General features: G+C 41.6%; 1 protein-coding gene across 5 annotated transcripts in view; it reads left to right on the forward strand.

Moving 5' to 3' along the window:
* Window positions 1-13,104, forward strand: part of TADA2A (transcriptional adaptor 2A) — a 71,228-nt gene extending 58,124 nt beyond the window's left edge. For 4 of the 5 annotated variants that reach the window (XM_021674658.2, XM_021674659.2, XM_064378445.1 and 1 more), the window contains exons 11-16: window positions 355-465; window positions 2,625-2,696; window positions 5,222-5,354; window positions 5,915-5,958; window positions 9,215-9,288; window positions 11,115-13,104. In XM_021674658.2, coding sequence (XP_021530333.1) covers window positions 355-465; window positions 2,625-2,696; window positions 5,222-5,354; window positions 5,915-5,958; window positions 9,215-9,288; window positions 11,115-11,300 — 620 coding nt within the window. In that variant the 3' untranslated portion in view covers window positions 11,301-13,104. The remainder of the gene's footprint in view (window positions 1-354; window positions 466-2,624; window positions 2,697-5,221; window positions 5,355-5,914; window positions 5,959-9,214; window positions 9,289-11,114) is intronic. The other variant, XM_021674661.2, reaches the window with a different exon arrangement.
* The last annotated feature ends 2,575 nt before the right edge of the window (window positions 13,105-15,679 follow it).

A 15,679-nucleotide genomic window follows, 5' to 3' on the forward strand; every position in this document is an offset into this window, starting at 1 on the left:
GAGCGCCTTGAAGCCCAGCTACTTGGGAGACTGAGGCAGGAGAATTGCTTCAACCCAGGAGACAGAAGTTGCAGTGAGCTGAGATCATGCCACTGCACTCCAGCCTGGGCAACAGAACGAGACTTCATCTCAAAAGAAAAAAAGAAAAAAAAGTGTGGTATGGGAGATCAGTAGTGCTCAGTGGTGGAGATGATCTCCAGTGATAACAATACCCCTGTGGGATAGTTGCTGTGATGCTGTTATCGTTATGATTTTAGTGTTTTGCATTCTTGGCTTTCCTGTTTCCTTCCTGTCACGGATAAGTTAGTCACCTTACATTTCCCATGACACATTTATGTTTTTTTTTCTCTGTAGTAATGGAACGCCGGTATCCCAAGGAAGTCCAGGACCTTTATGAAACAATGAGGCGATTTGCAAGAATTGTGGGGCCAGTGGAACATGACAAATTCATTGAAAGCCATGCATGTAGGTGGTTTTTGAGCCTTGAGCAGTATTCGTGTATTCATATAAGTAGGAGAGAGAATGATGTGTTTTCTGTGAAGCTCTGTAAATAAATGGATTATTTCTGTCTTTGTTCCCCATTATTACAATGAGACAAATTTGGGACTGTGGGCGTGGCGAAGAGGTTAAAAAGCCCTAATGGCTTCCCCCACCACCCCAGATAAATAATAATTTAGTAGTTTTTCTCCCCACTTTTTATCATGGGTATTTTCAAATATGTATAAAAGTAGAGATAATCATATGATGAATTCCTGTGTATCCATCATCCAGCTTAGTAGTTTTCAACACATGGCCAGTCTGGTTGCATCTTTATCACCCACTGTCTTCCCTCCTGCCCTCAACTGGATATTCTGAAGCAAATCCCAGACATTTTATTTTGTTCATAAATATCTTAGTACTAAAAGTAGTTTTAAAAATGAGGACAGAGATGGATAGCTTGTAGAGATAGTACTTCCATTGTTCTCGTCTTTCTGTGAGAGCTGCACTACCCAGTTACTGTTTGATTTTTCACCATAAAAAATTAAAAGTTGTTAAAATAAAAAACTAAATTAAAAAAACAAATAAAGAAAAATTAAAAGTTGTTATAAAGCTGGGTGTGGTGGCTCACACCTATAATCCCAGCACTTTGGGAGGTCGAGGTAGGAGGATCACTTGAGCCTGGGAGTTAGAGACCAGTCTGGGCAACACAGTAAAACTCCATCTCTATAAAAATACCAAAGTTAGCTGGGCATGGTGGTACACACCTGTAGTGTCAGCTACTCTGGAGGCCGAGGTGGGAGAATCGCTTGAACCTGGACAGCGGAGGTTGCAGTGAGCAGAGATTGCGCCACTGCACTCCAGCCTGGGCAACAGCGAGAGCCTGTTTCAAAACCAAACAAAAAAAATGTTATTATGGCAGTAAGGCCTAGACTGTTAATATGGACTCTGGCTTATTCTGTACCTTTCATCATGACATTTTTTCATGTGGCCCCTAAATTTAGTTCTGAGAAGGTACTCTACCAAGGCCCTTATTCTCATCATAAAATATTTCTTATGTAGCATTGCAGACATTTATCTGAGCCAGGTTGGTTGTCCTCACCAATCACCTTGTTTGGTTGGCATTCTTTGTGTGATTTGTACCAGGTGACTGATCCTTTACTTCCTGTCCCAGTTTGGGACACACCCCTGGTTTATGTGTCAATCCAAATAACTACACTCCGTGGATTGTCCAGGCTCTTCCTTCATTCTCTTAAGCAGCCAAATTTGAATGTTTTATTATTTAATAACCCAAAGAGTACAACCTGATCTGTGTGCTCAGAGGAGGCAGAAACCTTTGGTTTACGGAAAACACAATGCTCCTATGTTCCAATAGGGAAAAAGCTGTAAAGAAACTTACTGGGGCCTGCACACAGAGCTTTTGTCCTTCCCTTGCATTAGGGCCACATCAAGTAATATCAGAGACAGATTTCATAAAAGAACTTGGTCATGTGGGTAGAATTTTTAACAGAAGATAGAACAGGTAAATTTGGTTGTTAAAAAAATTGTATGTAGGCCGGGCGCGGTGGCTCAAGCCTGTAATCCCAGCACTTTGGGAGGCCGAGGCGGGTGGATCACGAGGTCAAGAGATCGAGACCATCCTGGTCAACACGGTGAAACCCCGTCTCTACTAATACAAAAAAAAATTAGCTGGGCATGGTGGCGTGTGCCTGTAATCCCAGCTACTCAGGAGGCTGAGGCAGGAGAATTGCCTGAAACCAGGAGGCGGAGATTGCGGTGAGCCGAGATCGCGCCATTGCACTCCAGCCTGGGTAACAAGATTGCGAAACTCCGTCTCAAAAAAAAAAAAAAAAATTGTATGTATTACTTTTGTAGACAAACGAATTCAGCCATTTCACTAAATTTTCTAGAAAACAGTTGCAGCTGCTACCTCTGGAGGCAGCAGCTGGAAGACAGCTGGAGTAGGTTTTGCTCAGCTCTTGGGTAAAATTTCTAATGAGAAGTTACCAACAATAGGATTCTTCAAATGAACTTGCCTAGTCTTTTGTAATAGGCAGACTTACTGAAAATGCTCAAAAGCAAAAGTGCTCACTGATGTTTCTTTTGTTTTTCTAATTTTTTTCCTTCATTCTTTTTGGGGAAAACAGTGGAATTTGAACTCCGAAGGGAAATCAAGAGGCTCCAAGAATATAGGACAGCAGGCATTACCAATTTTTGTAGTAAGTATGCTTCATCTACCTACCATACCTGAGGGGAAGTCTCTTCCTAACACACAGAGGAGGTCTCTGAGTTGTGCATTTAAAAAAAAAAAAAAAAAACTTTCTGGCCAGTTGTGGTGGCTCACGCCTGTAATCCCAGCACTTTGGGAGGCTGAGGTAGCAGATCACAAGGTCAGGAGTTCGAGACCTGCCTGGCCAATATGGTGAAACCGCCATCTCTACTAAAAATACAAAAATTAGCTGGGTGTGGTGGCAGGCATCTGTAATCTTAGCTACTCAGGAGGCTGAGGCGGGAGAATCGCTTGAACCTGGGAGGCGGAGGTTGTAGTGAGCTGAGCCCCTGCCATTGCACTCCAGCCCGGCAACAGAGCGAGACTCCATCACAAAAAAAAACCAAGCTTTCCTTTTCCAGAATGTTTTAAATCTTTCTAGTAAAGTTTCATCTATTTAATCCCTATAAATACCTTTATATAGATTATGTGAGGTAGAATTAAAGTTGTGAGACAAAGGAAAGAAAGATGCTGTTTTAGATTCAGGATTCTGTTGAGGTTCCTTAAAAAAAGAGACTCTTGAGCTGGGAGCAGTGGCTCACGACTGTAATCCAGCACTTTGGGAGGCCGAGGCAGGAGTTTGAGACCAGCCTGGCCATCATGGTGAAACCCCATCTCTACTAAAAATACAAAAATTAACCAGGTGTTGTGGTGCATACCTTTTATCCCAGCTACTAGTGAGGCTGAGGCACAAGAATTGCTTGAACCTGGGAAGCAGAGGTTGTAGTGAGCTGAGATTGTGCCACTGCACTCTAGGCTGGGCAGCAAAGCAAGACTCTGTCTCAGAAAAAAAAAAAAAAAAGGAATTTTACACGTAAGGTGCGTCACCCTTTTCAAATTCAATGATACATGGTATTAGCATTTTTCTAAAATAATCAAGCTTCCACTGGCTCCAAGTGTTTACATCCCAGTTTCTTGGGGTAGTGACAATAATTATATTATTAGCAGCTAACATCTATGAGCTGTTTACCTGTACCAGTCCCTGTGCTAACCATTTCACCTGGATCATGTCATTGAATTCTCATGACAAGTTTATAAAGTGCCATTACTTCCATTTAATGAAGAAATTAGAAATTAAGATATAAAGTGGTTATAGAGCTAGTTAGTACTAGAACCAGGTCATAAGAGATAGTGTATTATAGTAGTTAAGATCCGGGTCTAGACTTAAAAAACTTGAGTATAAATTTTGGCTCTCCTGTTTACCAACTCTGTGATTCTATCCAAATTTCTTTTTCTTTCCTTTTTTTTTTTTTTTTTTCCTAGAGACTGGGTCTTGTTAAGTTGCCCAGGCTGATCTCAAATTCCTGGCCTCAAGCAGTCCTCCCGCTTTGGCCTCCCAGAGTGCTGGGATTACATGTGTGAGCAACTGTGCCTGGCCTCTATTCAAGTTTTACTTTTCTAAGGTTCTTAGAGTTAGTGTAAAGATTTAATTAGAGATAGTGCATATAAGCATAGCACAGTATCTGGCACACAATAAATCCTCAATAAATGGCAGTATCTGTTGTTTTGTTGTCATTGTTGGAGTGAGCTAGAGCATTTCTTCCTTCCTATTTGAAGTCTTTGTGATTATGGACAGCTATCACTTACTACCTATAAGAAATAGTTGGCTTCTTAACACAACCCTGTGGGTGCAACATAGACTTATGGATGTAAGTTCAGCCTAGTATAATGGTTCTTTAACAGTGGGAACCATTTTTGAAATTAAATTTTGTGTGGAGCCCTAATCTACAAATAAGATAAAAGTAGAATTACTTGGGCTGAATTTTAATGGTTCAAGTTATGTATAGAGTCCAGGACCCACTGGTATCTGGCAGTGCCCTTTCTCTTTACATTAACCTCTAAGATACTCCAGTGGTGTCCTGGGGCTCTATGGAACTTAGTTTCAATTTTGAAACCCTCACTCCACTGGTGTAGTATTTTGGAATCCGTGAATCTTTGTTAACATGTAGAAAACACCATGCAGCTCTTCTGTTTAGCAAGGTGCATATAGAGACTCGCATAACTAATTCTGGTTTCCTGATATGGCTGCCTCTGAGAAATATGGAAGGAGTGCTACAAGTCAAAGAGAACATGTTTTTTGTAATTCTAATTGGTTTTTAAGGAAAGGCACAAAGCACTTGTGTCACTTTGAAAAATTTTATAAAAATAGAAAAAACAGGAAGCAAATATGACTATAGTCAAAGTTGGTTACTTTTTGAGGGTGGAAATATGAGCAATTCTTGCTTTCTTTGTACTTTTCTGATGATTTTTTTCTCCCAAGTTTCTTATAGATAGAAAAAGAATACAAATATTTAAGAAAAGGATTTCAGACTAGGGAAAATCTACTTGGGTCTTGGAGAAATAATTGTGAAAGCAGTTTTGCAAAGGAAACAAACTTTAAGAACAAAACTCAAAAACCAGTTTCTCGTTCAGTTAGGAAACCCTTCAGTTCTGCTGCATCGTCAATGGTGGTCATTGTGTTTTCTATACCCCCAGGTGCCAGAACCTACGATCACCTCAAGAAGACGCGGGAGGAAGAGCGCCTTAAACGCACTATGCTCTCTGAAGTTCTCCAGTATATCCAGGACAGTAGTGCTTGCCAGCAGTGGCTCCGCCGGCAAGCTGACATGTAAGTAATTGGTCCAGGGTGAAAGAGGAATTCTTTCTGGGATGCCTGGGCCTTCACATGTATTTTTGGGCACTCTAGATGGCAGAGTAATAATAATTGAGTAGCTAGAAGAATTCAGAAATATTTTAGCAGTCCATCTCAGAAACAGTGCCATACTGACAGTTTTGGGAAACAACTGACCTCCTAGAATCATACTTTACTACTTTCGTCATATTTTAAAAAATGAGTGAATTTTCCCTCAGGCTTCTATCCGTGACTTTAACTCCCTCTTCATATCTAGATTTTCACTGGAGAATCATGTTTGTATCCTTTCCCCTTGAATTGTGTTAGTGGTGTTCTCAATTACAAGCTCTTCTTAACAAATCTGAGGAATTTTTCTCCTCAGAACAGATTTTCTTTTCTGTTCAATATAGTGAGAAGTCTGTAAAACATAATTTAGTCTATCTCATTACATTTCTTCAAAGTGACCTATCTGATAAATGGCAGTCAGTCCCACAGGGGCTTGTGGAAATCACCTTGTTTGATATGACCTAAGTTTAAATTCCTCTTCTTCATTGTAGTGATTCCGGCCTGAGTCCTTCCCTTCCAGTAGCTTCAAATTCAGGTAATTATTTCTCTGGCAGAACAAGTCTTTTTGTGAAGTTTGCATTGTTAAGGGCTATGGTGATCCAGCAATCCTTCTTCCTCTGTGGTGTCAGGATGCTTAGGCAGAGTAATGGTAATCAAGTGTTAGCCCAATATATAAACATCAGTATGTTTTCAGAATCTTCATGGCCAGACAGAGACTATCCTCAGAGTGACAGCATAGAAACGGGGGAAGAAAGAACTTTAGAGAGATAACTTCTTTATTTTACCAGTGTTCATGAGCAGTTAGATTACTGCAGTTGTATCTACCACTAATTTTGAGACATATTTCACAGGAGATAAATTATGGTTTTTTTTTTTTTGAGACAGAGTTTCGCTCTTGTTACCCAGGCTGGAGTGCAATGGCGCGATCTCGGCTCACCGCAACCTCTGCCTCCTAGGTTCAGGCAATTCTCCTGCCTCAGCCTCCTGAGTAGCTGGGATTACAGGCATGCGCCACCATGCCCAGCTAATTTTTTGTATTTTTAGTAGAGACAGGGTTTCACCATGTTGACCAGGATGGTCTTGATCTCTTGACCTCGTGATCCACCCACTTCGGCCTCCCAAAGTGTTGGGATTACAGGCGTGAGCCACCACGCCCAGCCTTCACAGGAGATAAATTAAAAGCTTTTTATTTTATTTTATTTTTTGAGATAGTCTTGCTCTGTCACCGAGGCTGGAGTGCAGTGGCATGATCTTAGCTCACTGCAACCTCCTCCTCCTGGGTTCAAGTGATTCTCCTGCCTCAGCCTCCTGAGTAGCTGGGATTACAGGTGTGCACCACCACGCCTGGCTAATTTTCATATTTTTGGTAGAGACAGTGTTTCGCCATGTTGGGCAGGCTGGTCTCGAACTCCTGATCTCAAGTGTTCCGCCCACCTGAGCCTCCCAAAGTGCTGGAATTACAGGCATGAGCCACTGTGCCCAGACTAAGCTTTTTATTTTTCTGTAACATGAGCAAAGAAGCATGTGTTATCTGCTAGAAACGTAAGGATTTCTAAGTTGGATACCTAAAGTATTTCTATTTCTTAGTGTTACCTCTTTGAGTATGTCCTATTTTGAGATTAGTATACAGAGCAAGATTAAGCCATATACTATCTGATGATCTTTCGTGATTGAAGGGAAAACAGATAGCCTTTTAGGGGAGTAGCCAAGACCATGAAATCCATGTTTTATTTTATAAGTTTCTTATTGCCAACACTCTGCCCCCAAAATCTAAATACAGCTAAGCTAATACCGGCTAATTAAAATGAAGGAACTGGGCCCAGTGTGGTAGCTCACACCTGTAATCCCAGCACTTTGGGAGGCTGAGGCAGGGAGATCACCTGAGGTCAGGAGTTTGAGACCAGCCTGACCAACATGGTAAATCCCCGTCTCTCCTGGAAAAAAAAAAATACAAAAATTAGCTGGGCATGGTGGTACACATCTGTAATCCCAGCTATTCAGGAGGCTGAGGCATGAGAATTGCTTGAATCCAGGAGGCAGAGGCTGCAGTGAGCCAAGATCACACCATTGTACTCTAGCCTAGGTGACAGAGTAAGACTGTCTCTAAAAATAAATTAATTAAATTAAATTGAATAAAGGAACTGGCTAACATGATCGCAGATTTTTGTTTTCTGAACCATCTGCATGGACTTGTTCATTGTTTCTTTTTTTTTTTTTTCTTTTTTTGTGAGACAGGGTCTCCCTCTACTGTCCAGGCTGGAGTGCAGTGTGTGATCATGGCTCACTGCAGCCTCGAACTCCCAGGCCTAAGTGATCCTCCCAGTTCAGTTCCTGAGTAGCTGGGACTACAGACTTGTGCCACCAAACCTGGTGGTTTTTTTTTTTTTTTTTTTTGGTAGAGACAAGGTCTTACTACATTGCCCGGGTTGGTCTTGAACTCCTGGGCTCAAGTGATCCTCCTGCTTTGGCCTTCCAAAGTGCTGGGATTACAGGTGTGAGGGTCTGCACCCGGCCTCTTGTTCATTGTTTGTTCCTACACTGATGTTAGCCTTTCTCGCCCCTTATGTTTAGGCTGAGGAGATCTCTTGCCCTCCTTTATGTTGAGTTCTTAAGACATCGATGTATTGGAAGCCTGGCATCTTTGATTATAGTCTAGCCTCTGGTGACTTTTGTGAGAAACCAAATAATTTTATCTCCCTTTTTGAGGATTTGGGATAATCCCTTATGCCTTTTGCTGATATAACAGAGAAGCCTATTTTCCACCAGAGCAGCTTGTAACAGTCCCTCCCCTTTCTCTGCCCCACATGAAAAGCAACCTCTATAAAACTTCAACATTTTCTTTGCTTAACTCAATCTATCTATTCCCAGCTGAACACCAATCCCTACTATACATTCAAAACAAAACCAAAAAAGTTTTGCTCATCAAGCTTTGCCCCCTGGCCAGTGACCTCCTACTTGGGTTTTTTTCTCAGATACGTGAGTTTACCTCAGCCCCTGCTTTGCCATATAATGGTTCATTGTTCCTGTCTGTGGATCTTGCAGGTAAACAGGGCTACTTTGGAAGGAACAGATATTCCCTCACATAATAAAAAAGAAGGGCCTTTTGCTGGCCTCACAGTCTTTGATCTGAAGGCACACAGTACTTGGTTAATTACCGTGTTTGCCTTGTACTGCTGGCAGAGTGGCAAGGATTAGGGAATGTCTCTCCTGCAGTTATTTCCATTCATCAGCTGTCAAGGCAGGCAGTGTGTGACCTTTCTTAACTGGGTGACATCTATGCTTCAGATTTTAGAGTCTCCTACATGGTTAGGAAGAAATAGGTGATAGCCGGGCATGGTGGCACATGCCTGTCTTCCCAGGTAGTTGGGAGGCTGAGGCAGGAGGATTACTTGAGCTAGGGAGATTGAGGCTATAGTGAGCTATGATGGCAACACTGCACTCCAGCCTGGGTGACAGAATGAGACCCTGTCTTAAAAAAATAATAAATAAAAGATAACTACTGTGGTGAATAGTTACATTTGATGCTAAGGTACGTGTGACTGTATGTGTATTTTAGCAGATTGTAGGTAATTCATGTGCCCTGAATATGTAATTCGTTTTTATTTTCAAGTGAATGTCCGGGTGCCCATGTTGCTAGCTAAAGAGTCCTGAGGGAATGAGACAGGATTTCCTAAGCTGGATGCAGTGATACTATACCTAGCTGGCGTGGCTACACTGAACTTTTTAATACTTTATACCTGAGAAGTTGTCACTCCTATTAAATCTATGCTCTTTCCTTTCTCTATCTATAGGTAGACGGAGTGCACCACCCTTGAACCTCACAGGCCTCCCTGGCACAGAGAAGCTGAATGAAAAAGAAAAGGAGGTAACAAAAAGGAGGGGGCTGGGGGAAAGAGAATAGGGGCTGATTATTCATTTAGTTGTCGTTAAAAATCCATTATAGGGTCAAACCCATTTTGTTTCACTCATTTAACATATATGCACAGCTTCGGTGTATTCTAGAAGTCCAAGAGCTAAAGAGCCGTTTGTGGCAGATTTCAGAGAATTGCTTGTCACCCTACCACCATTCCTCTTTTGGGGAAAGCACATGTGGTATGTAAATTACATAATAATAGCAACTATCAACTATTGAGCACTTACCATTTGCTACTCTACTAAGTGCTTTATATAAATAAAATTGATTTTTTGGAAACCTAAAGTAAGTAACTTTTACATGAAAATAGGTATTTCCTATTGGAATGGCCACTTGAAAAGTTCTAGACTTATTCCAACAATATAATCATAATTTAAAACATTTTTGTAAATTGTTTCCAGAACATGTTTATAAATATAAGGAAACATCATATATAGTCATGTTAATTTTTATTTAAAAAATTTTTTTAACATATATTTTTTTGAGATGGAATCTCACTCTGTCACCCAGACTGGAGTGCAGTGGCGTGATTCTTGGCTCACTGCAACCTCCACCTCCCAGGTTCAAGCGATTCTCCTGCCCAGCCTCCTGAGTAGCCAGGACTACAGGTGCACACCCAGCTAATTTTTGTATTTTTATTAAAGATAGGGTTTCACCTCCTTAGCTAGGCTGGTCTCAAAATCCTGACTTCAGGTGATCACCTGCCTTAGCCTCCCAAAGTACTGGGATTACAGGCATGAGCCACCGCACCCAACCTGATTTTAAAAATTATGTGACCTACTTTTTCAGTTGCAATCATCAGACTTGTCTTCATATTGATTTTATTGTTTTTAAAATTTAAATCCAGCCTCATAAGAATCGTCATCAGGAGTTTTCAGAAAACTGTGTCACATCTCTGAAGTCTGTTACTCTTTTGGAGGAATTTCTCTTTTGCTCCTCATATGCTCCTTTTTTAATTCCCAAGGTCAGCCCCCCTTCTCCCACCCTATATCATTAGTTCAGTTCAGATAATAAGAAAGGGTCATAGTGTAGGTGTTAGTCTTATTTTATCCACCAGGAACAGTAAGGATTAGTTTGGGAGTAGAAGGAAAATGTATGTAGTATCTGTATTGCTGAAGAAGGTCATAGGCCAGTCTGATTCAAATACTGAATGGCCTAGAATTTCAAGCCTTTTTTTTATCCTTCTCCACATAATGGTGACCTCAGACTCCTCATTGCTGGATACTGTGGCAGTTTTCTAGATTTTTAGCAGTTAAAGTCACCTCCTCTTAGCAAGGTCTCTATCTTCTTTCCCTTTTAAGTAGATGTAATCCCCAAAGCAGGGACTACTGCTTTATGCTGGTATTAGAAACAATGTGATGCACACTTGAGAATCCAAGTATCTGTGCATCCTGCCCCCACTGTGCCCCATGGCTCTTCCTTGATCATTGGTGCTGGGACTGTACCTGGGCATTTAGTGTTTGACTACTGAATGAGCCACGCTGCTCCTCAGGAGTACATATTTGTAATCTCCAACAAACCCAGGCACCTGAGCCAGCTGGCACGTGCTAAAGGCTCTCCTAGCATCACACCCTGGCTTTCTCTTCCTGGGTGTCTGTCCTTAGGGAGTGTTCTCTCCACAGAGGAAGTGACTAAATGGAATGTAGTCCAGCCACTCATCAGCTCCTATAAATAGTTGGAGGTTGATGTCACTTTAAAAAAATTTTTTGCTATACCTGCTGGATTAAATTACAAAACTGACAGATGTTAATGTTTATTACATTTACCATGTCTTGCAGCTCTGTCAGATGGTGAGGTTGGTCCCTGGAGCCTATTTAGAATACAAATCTGCTCTATTGAACGAATGTAACAAGCAAGGAGGCTTAAGACTGGCACAGGCAAGAGCACTCATCAAGATAGATGTGAACAAAACCCGGAAAATCTATGATTTCCTCATCCGCGAAGGATACATCACCAAAGGCTGATGCTCTAAGGGCTTGGGATCAGAAGTCAGAAGTTTGGAATGTGGTGGGTCAAAGGACAGTGTGGGCATTCTGGAGAGTTTTGTTTTTCAGCTGAATTCTCATTTTGAAAAGAGGGGAAAGGACAAAGGAAACCTTAAGTTGTATAAAGTGTGCTTTCTTCTCCATCCTGCTTTAAAACACTCCTGTTGTTGGTATTGTGCGGCAGAGTTGTGTGCTAGATAAGCTATTATTAAATGTGAGTGGGCATTCATTCCTAACACCTCTTGTAACTAAAAGAACCATAGTACCTCACATCACAGTGCTGGTAGAAATAGAACTAAACCACAGTCTTTAGTCCTGAGTCCGGCCCAGATCCTTATATTGAGAGGTAAGTTTGCTGATGATCTGCTTTGCCTTCAAACACTGCAGACAGATGTAAAATAAAGAGAAAGGTTTCACAGCATAAGAAAGCTCTCTTCTAAGGGTTTTTAAGTTGACAACATTTTTTTTGAGATGGAGTTTTCACTCTTGACACCAAGGCTGGAGTGCAGTGGTGCGATCTCAGCTCACTGCAACCTCCGCTTCCCAGGTTCAGGTGATTCTCCTGCCTCAGCCTCCCAAGTAGCTGGGACTACAGGCACCCCACCACCATGCCTGGCTAATTTTGTATTTTTAGTAGAGATGGGATTTTGCCATATTGGCCAGGCTAGTCTATAACTCCTGACCTCAGATTATCTGCCCACCTGGGCCTCCCAAAGTACTAGGATTACAGGCATGAGCCACCGCACTCAGCCTAAGCTTACAACTTTTATGAATAAAGGGGAAGAAAATATTCTTATGATGGTCTTATCCCAGACTGCATCTTTAACTCCAGCCGAGCTTCTGTAATCCCAGCCGGCACTTTGGGAGGCTGAGGTGGGTGGATCATGAGGTCAGGAGTTCAAGACCAGCCTGACCAACATGGTGAAACCCTGTGTCTACTAAAAATACAAAAATTAGCTGGGCGTGTTGGCGCACACCTGTAGCCCCAGCTACTCAGGAGACTGAGGTGGGAGAATCACTTGAACCCGGGAGGTGGAGGTTACAGTGAGCCAAGATTACAGCACTGCACTCCAGCCTAGGCAACAGAGCAAGACTCCATCTCAAAAAAAAAAAAAAAAAAAAAGAAAAAAAATTTTAATGTCTGGCTCTGTACTTTGCAGTCTGCCTGTCTAATTTAGTAGACTTTTGAGGAGGTGGCACTGGATATAACATGTCTCTGTTATTTTTAGAATTAATTGATTAAAATGTTTTGCTATTTAATTTGTGGGTGTGTCAAATATTCTGGTAACTAAAACACACTTAAGGTGTTGGATGCCCGCCCCATCACGCTGCACTGTCTGCTGACATATGTGTCCTGAACTCACCCTGTTCTTGTCCTGGGTTTCCCAGGATACCAAGTCCGTGAGGATGGAGATGATGCAACAAACCTCAGCTTTGCTTGGATTGAGACTTGAACCCTAATTTCTCAATGGTGAAAGGCTAGCCTGCAATAAAAGCTGCTTTTAAAGCAGAAGTAAAGCAGCTTTATATATGGGACTCACTAGATGTGAGGGTGAGTAGTCCCACCACATCTGAAACTTGGTCCTCAAACCTTTCTGCAAAATAACAAGCCAAACGCATAGTCATCGTTATCTCATTTCTGTTAGAAACAAAGTTGTATATAGAAATAACTTGGTCAGAATCTACACAAATCACATTGAATAGTTGACTGATTGTTTAATTCCTTCTATATTCAAACATCTAATTAAAATGTTGTATGCTTTGTTGGAAGCATCTGCTCAAACTTTTGACTGTTGTAAATATGCATGCAGCTGGGAAGGGACTTCATCTAGGGGATGAGAAATGAAAAAGACACTCAGGATCTGAGGGAATTCAAATAGAGGGCTTTGATTTTTTTAAAAGAATGACATGTGGAAATGATCTATTTTCTTTGTATAGTCACATCTCATAGAAAACATTTTACCACTACCATCACCCTTAGTTGTTTGTAAAGGGATTGTTTCTTATCCCTGAAAGGTAATTCCTGTTCTGAACAGTTGGGATGCATTAGACATCAGTGTTAGGTGGTGTTTGTTGTAGTTTGAAGAGTCTTTAATCTTGATTAAGGAAGGCTTCCTGGGAGAGGTGGGCTTTTGGGGCAATCATATGATAGAGAAGAGAGAGAAATGGCAGATGGAAGTGGGAGACAGTTCCACACACGGGGTGGAGGACGATGTGGAGGCAGCAGTGGGTGTAAGGAAAATGGTGCCAAGAGATTTATTTGGCTGGAACACAAGGGGCAGCTGAGTAGTCAGGAGTGGGAGGATGGTAGGACAGTCTGACAGAAACCTTGGAACCAGTTGAACTCTGAAAAGCTGATGGAAAATCAGTAGATTAGATGAGAAAAATGACATGGTTGAAAATAGTAATAGAAAAATAAGACCGAAGTTTTAAATGACTGCATTTTAGAAAGTAGGGTTATTATTTCTTTGGTAAAACCAACTTTGCAAAGATATATAGCATTGCATCCTTCCTCTTTTCTTCTAGACAGGGTTGGCCATAAACCAACTACACTGACAGAGGTCTCTTCTAGTCCAGATTGTCTCAGAAGAGAGTTTACCCTGAAACTCAATGACATGAATAAGACCTATTTACTGAAATTTTTATTGCAATTTATTGTTAAAGGTTTCTGCTGGAGTTGTATGCATATTTTTCTAAGTGGTGGGAAATAAGAACAAATCTCTTTCCATGTAATGACCCTCCTCTGTGCTCAAAGACCAAGACTCTTTCTTGAGAGACCAATTACCTGTAATCTCAGCACTTTGGGAGGCGGAGGCAGGCGGATCACCTGAGGTCAGGAGTTCGAGACCAGTCTGACCAACATGGAGAAACCCCATCTCTATTAAAAATACAAAAAATTAGCAGGATGTGGTGGCGCATGCCTGTAATCTCAGCTGCTCGGAAGGCTGAGACGAGAATCCCTTGAACCTGGGAGGCAGAGGTTGCGGTGAGCCAAGATCGCACCATTTCCACTCCAGCCAAAAAAAAAAAAAAAAAAAAGAGAAAGAGGGACCAATTAATACTAAATGTTCACAGTTTATCTTTTCCTGGTCCCAGTTTCCTTCCTTTTATTTCTTAACTGCCTTCACTTCCCCTGCTTTTAAAATCTGAACTCAGTTAAGCAACCAGTCATTGAAATCTTCCTCAGCTTGGGGATTAGATGGAAAAGGGAGAAAACCAATGGCATTCATCAGTAACAACAGAATCCCAGTTTGTAAGTCATTCTAGCTTTAGGAAATATGTAGGTATGTAACCGGAGAAAAAAATCTGTAATGTGAAGAATCAGAGGCCAAATTACATAGCAGTTTGGGAAAACTCATATGTATGAGTTTTATTATTTCTTTGGTAAACCCAACTTTGCAAAGTTTAACGCCTAGAATCCCTCCAAAAACCACTTTTTCATGCATCTTTAAGCAGACAGTGGTACTGTGTTCTCAAGAGCATTCTGGGGAACTTCACCCATTCATTTTTAAGGATATCTTTGTGGACCTTCCAAATATACATTGCACTATTCTTGACAACACAAAAGAGTTTTCCCTGTCTTATATGCACCTGGCTTTTTATTTGCTTGACTTTCTAAAAATTAAATTTAGATAAAAGTTTGATTCAAGAGGTACTGCTGATCTGGAAGCTTTGTTTTCCTTTTCAATGTGCTTAGCCAAATCCAGCTAACCTCTCCCACATCTGCCAGAAAGGACCATCTTTGAAACACTGGGATACTGCCATGTCTGTGGCCTTGTGTAGAAGAGTTGGCCAAGCTAAAAGATTTCTCTTTCAGACACAGGCTGGGTGCAGTGGCTCATGCCTGTAATTTCCCAGCAATTTGTGAAGCTGAAGTGGGAGAATCACTTGAAGCCAGGAGTTTGAGACCAAGCTGGATAACACAGCAAGACCCCCGTCTATCCCATCCCCACAAAAAAAAAAACTGGGTGTGGTGGCTCATCCCTGTTGTCCTAGCTACTTGGAAGGCTAAGGCGGGAGGATTGCTTGGGCCTGGGTAGTCAAGGCTGCAGTAAGCCATGATTGTGCCACTGTAATCTAGCCTGAGTGACAGGGCAAGACCCTGTCTCTTAAAAAAAAAAAAAAAAAAAGATACCTAGTCCTTTTGAGTCAAATGTGAGCGAAACATAACAGGAGCAGGGTCACGGCAACCTGAATAGTAATAGTCCTGCTGACCTAGGCACTTGATGTGGGAGCCAGAACAATAGTGAAGAGTTTTTAGGCCAGTGGCTCATGTCTGTAATCCCAGCACTTCGGGAGGCTGAGGTGGGTGGATCACTTGAGGTCTGAAGTTTGAGACCAGCCTGGCCAACACAGTG

Source organism: Aotus nancymaae, unplaced genomic scaffold, assembly GCF_030222135.1.
Source record: "Aotus nancymaae isolate 86718 unplaced genomic scaffold, 86718_ANA_hifiasm-v0.15.2.pri h1tg000018l, whole genome shotgun sequence".
In the NCBI taxonomy this organism is placed as follows: Eukaryota; Metazoa; Chordata; class Mammalia; order Primates; family Aotidae; genus Aotus; species Aotus nancymaae.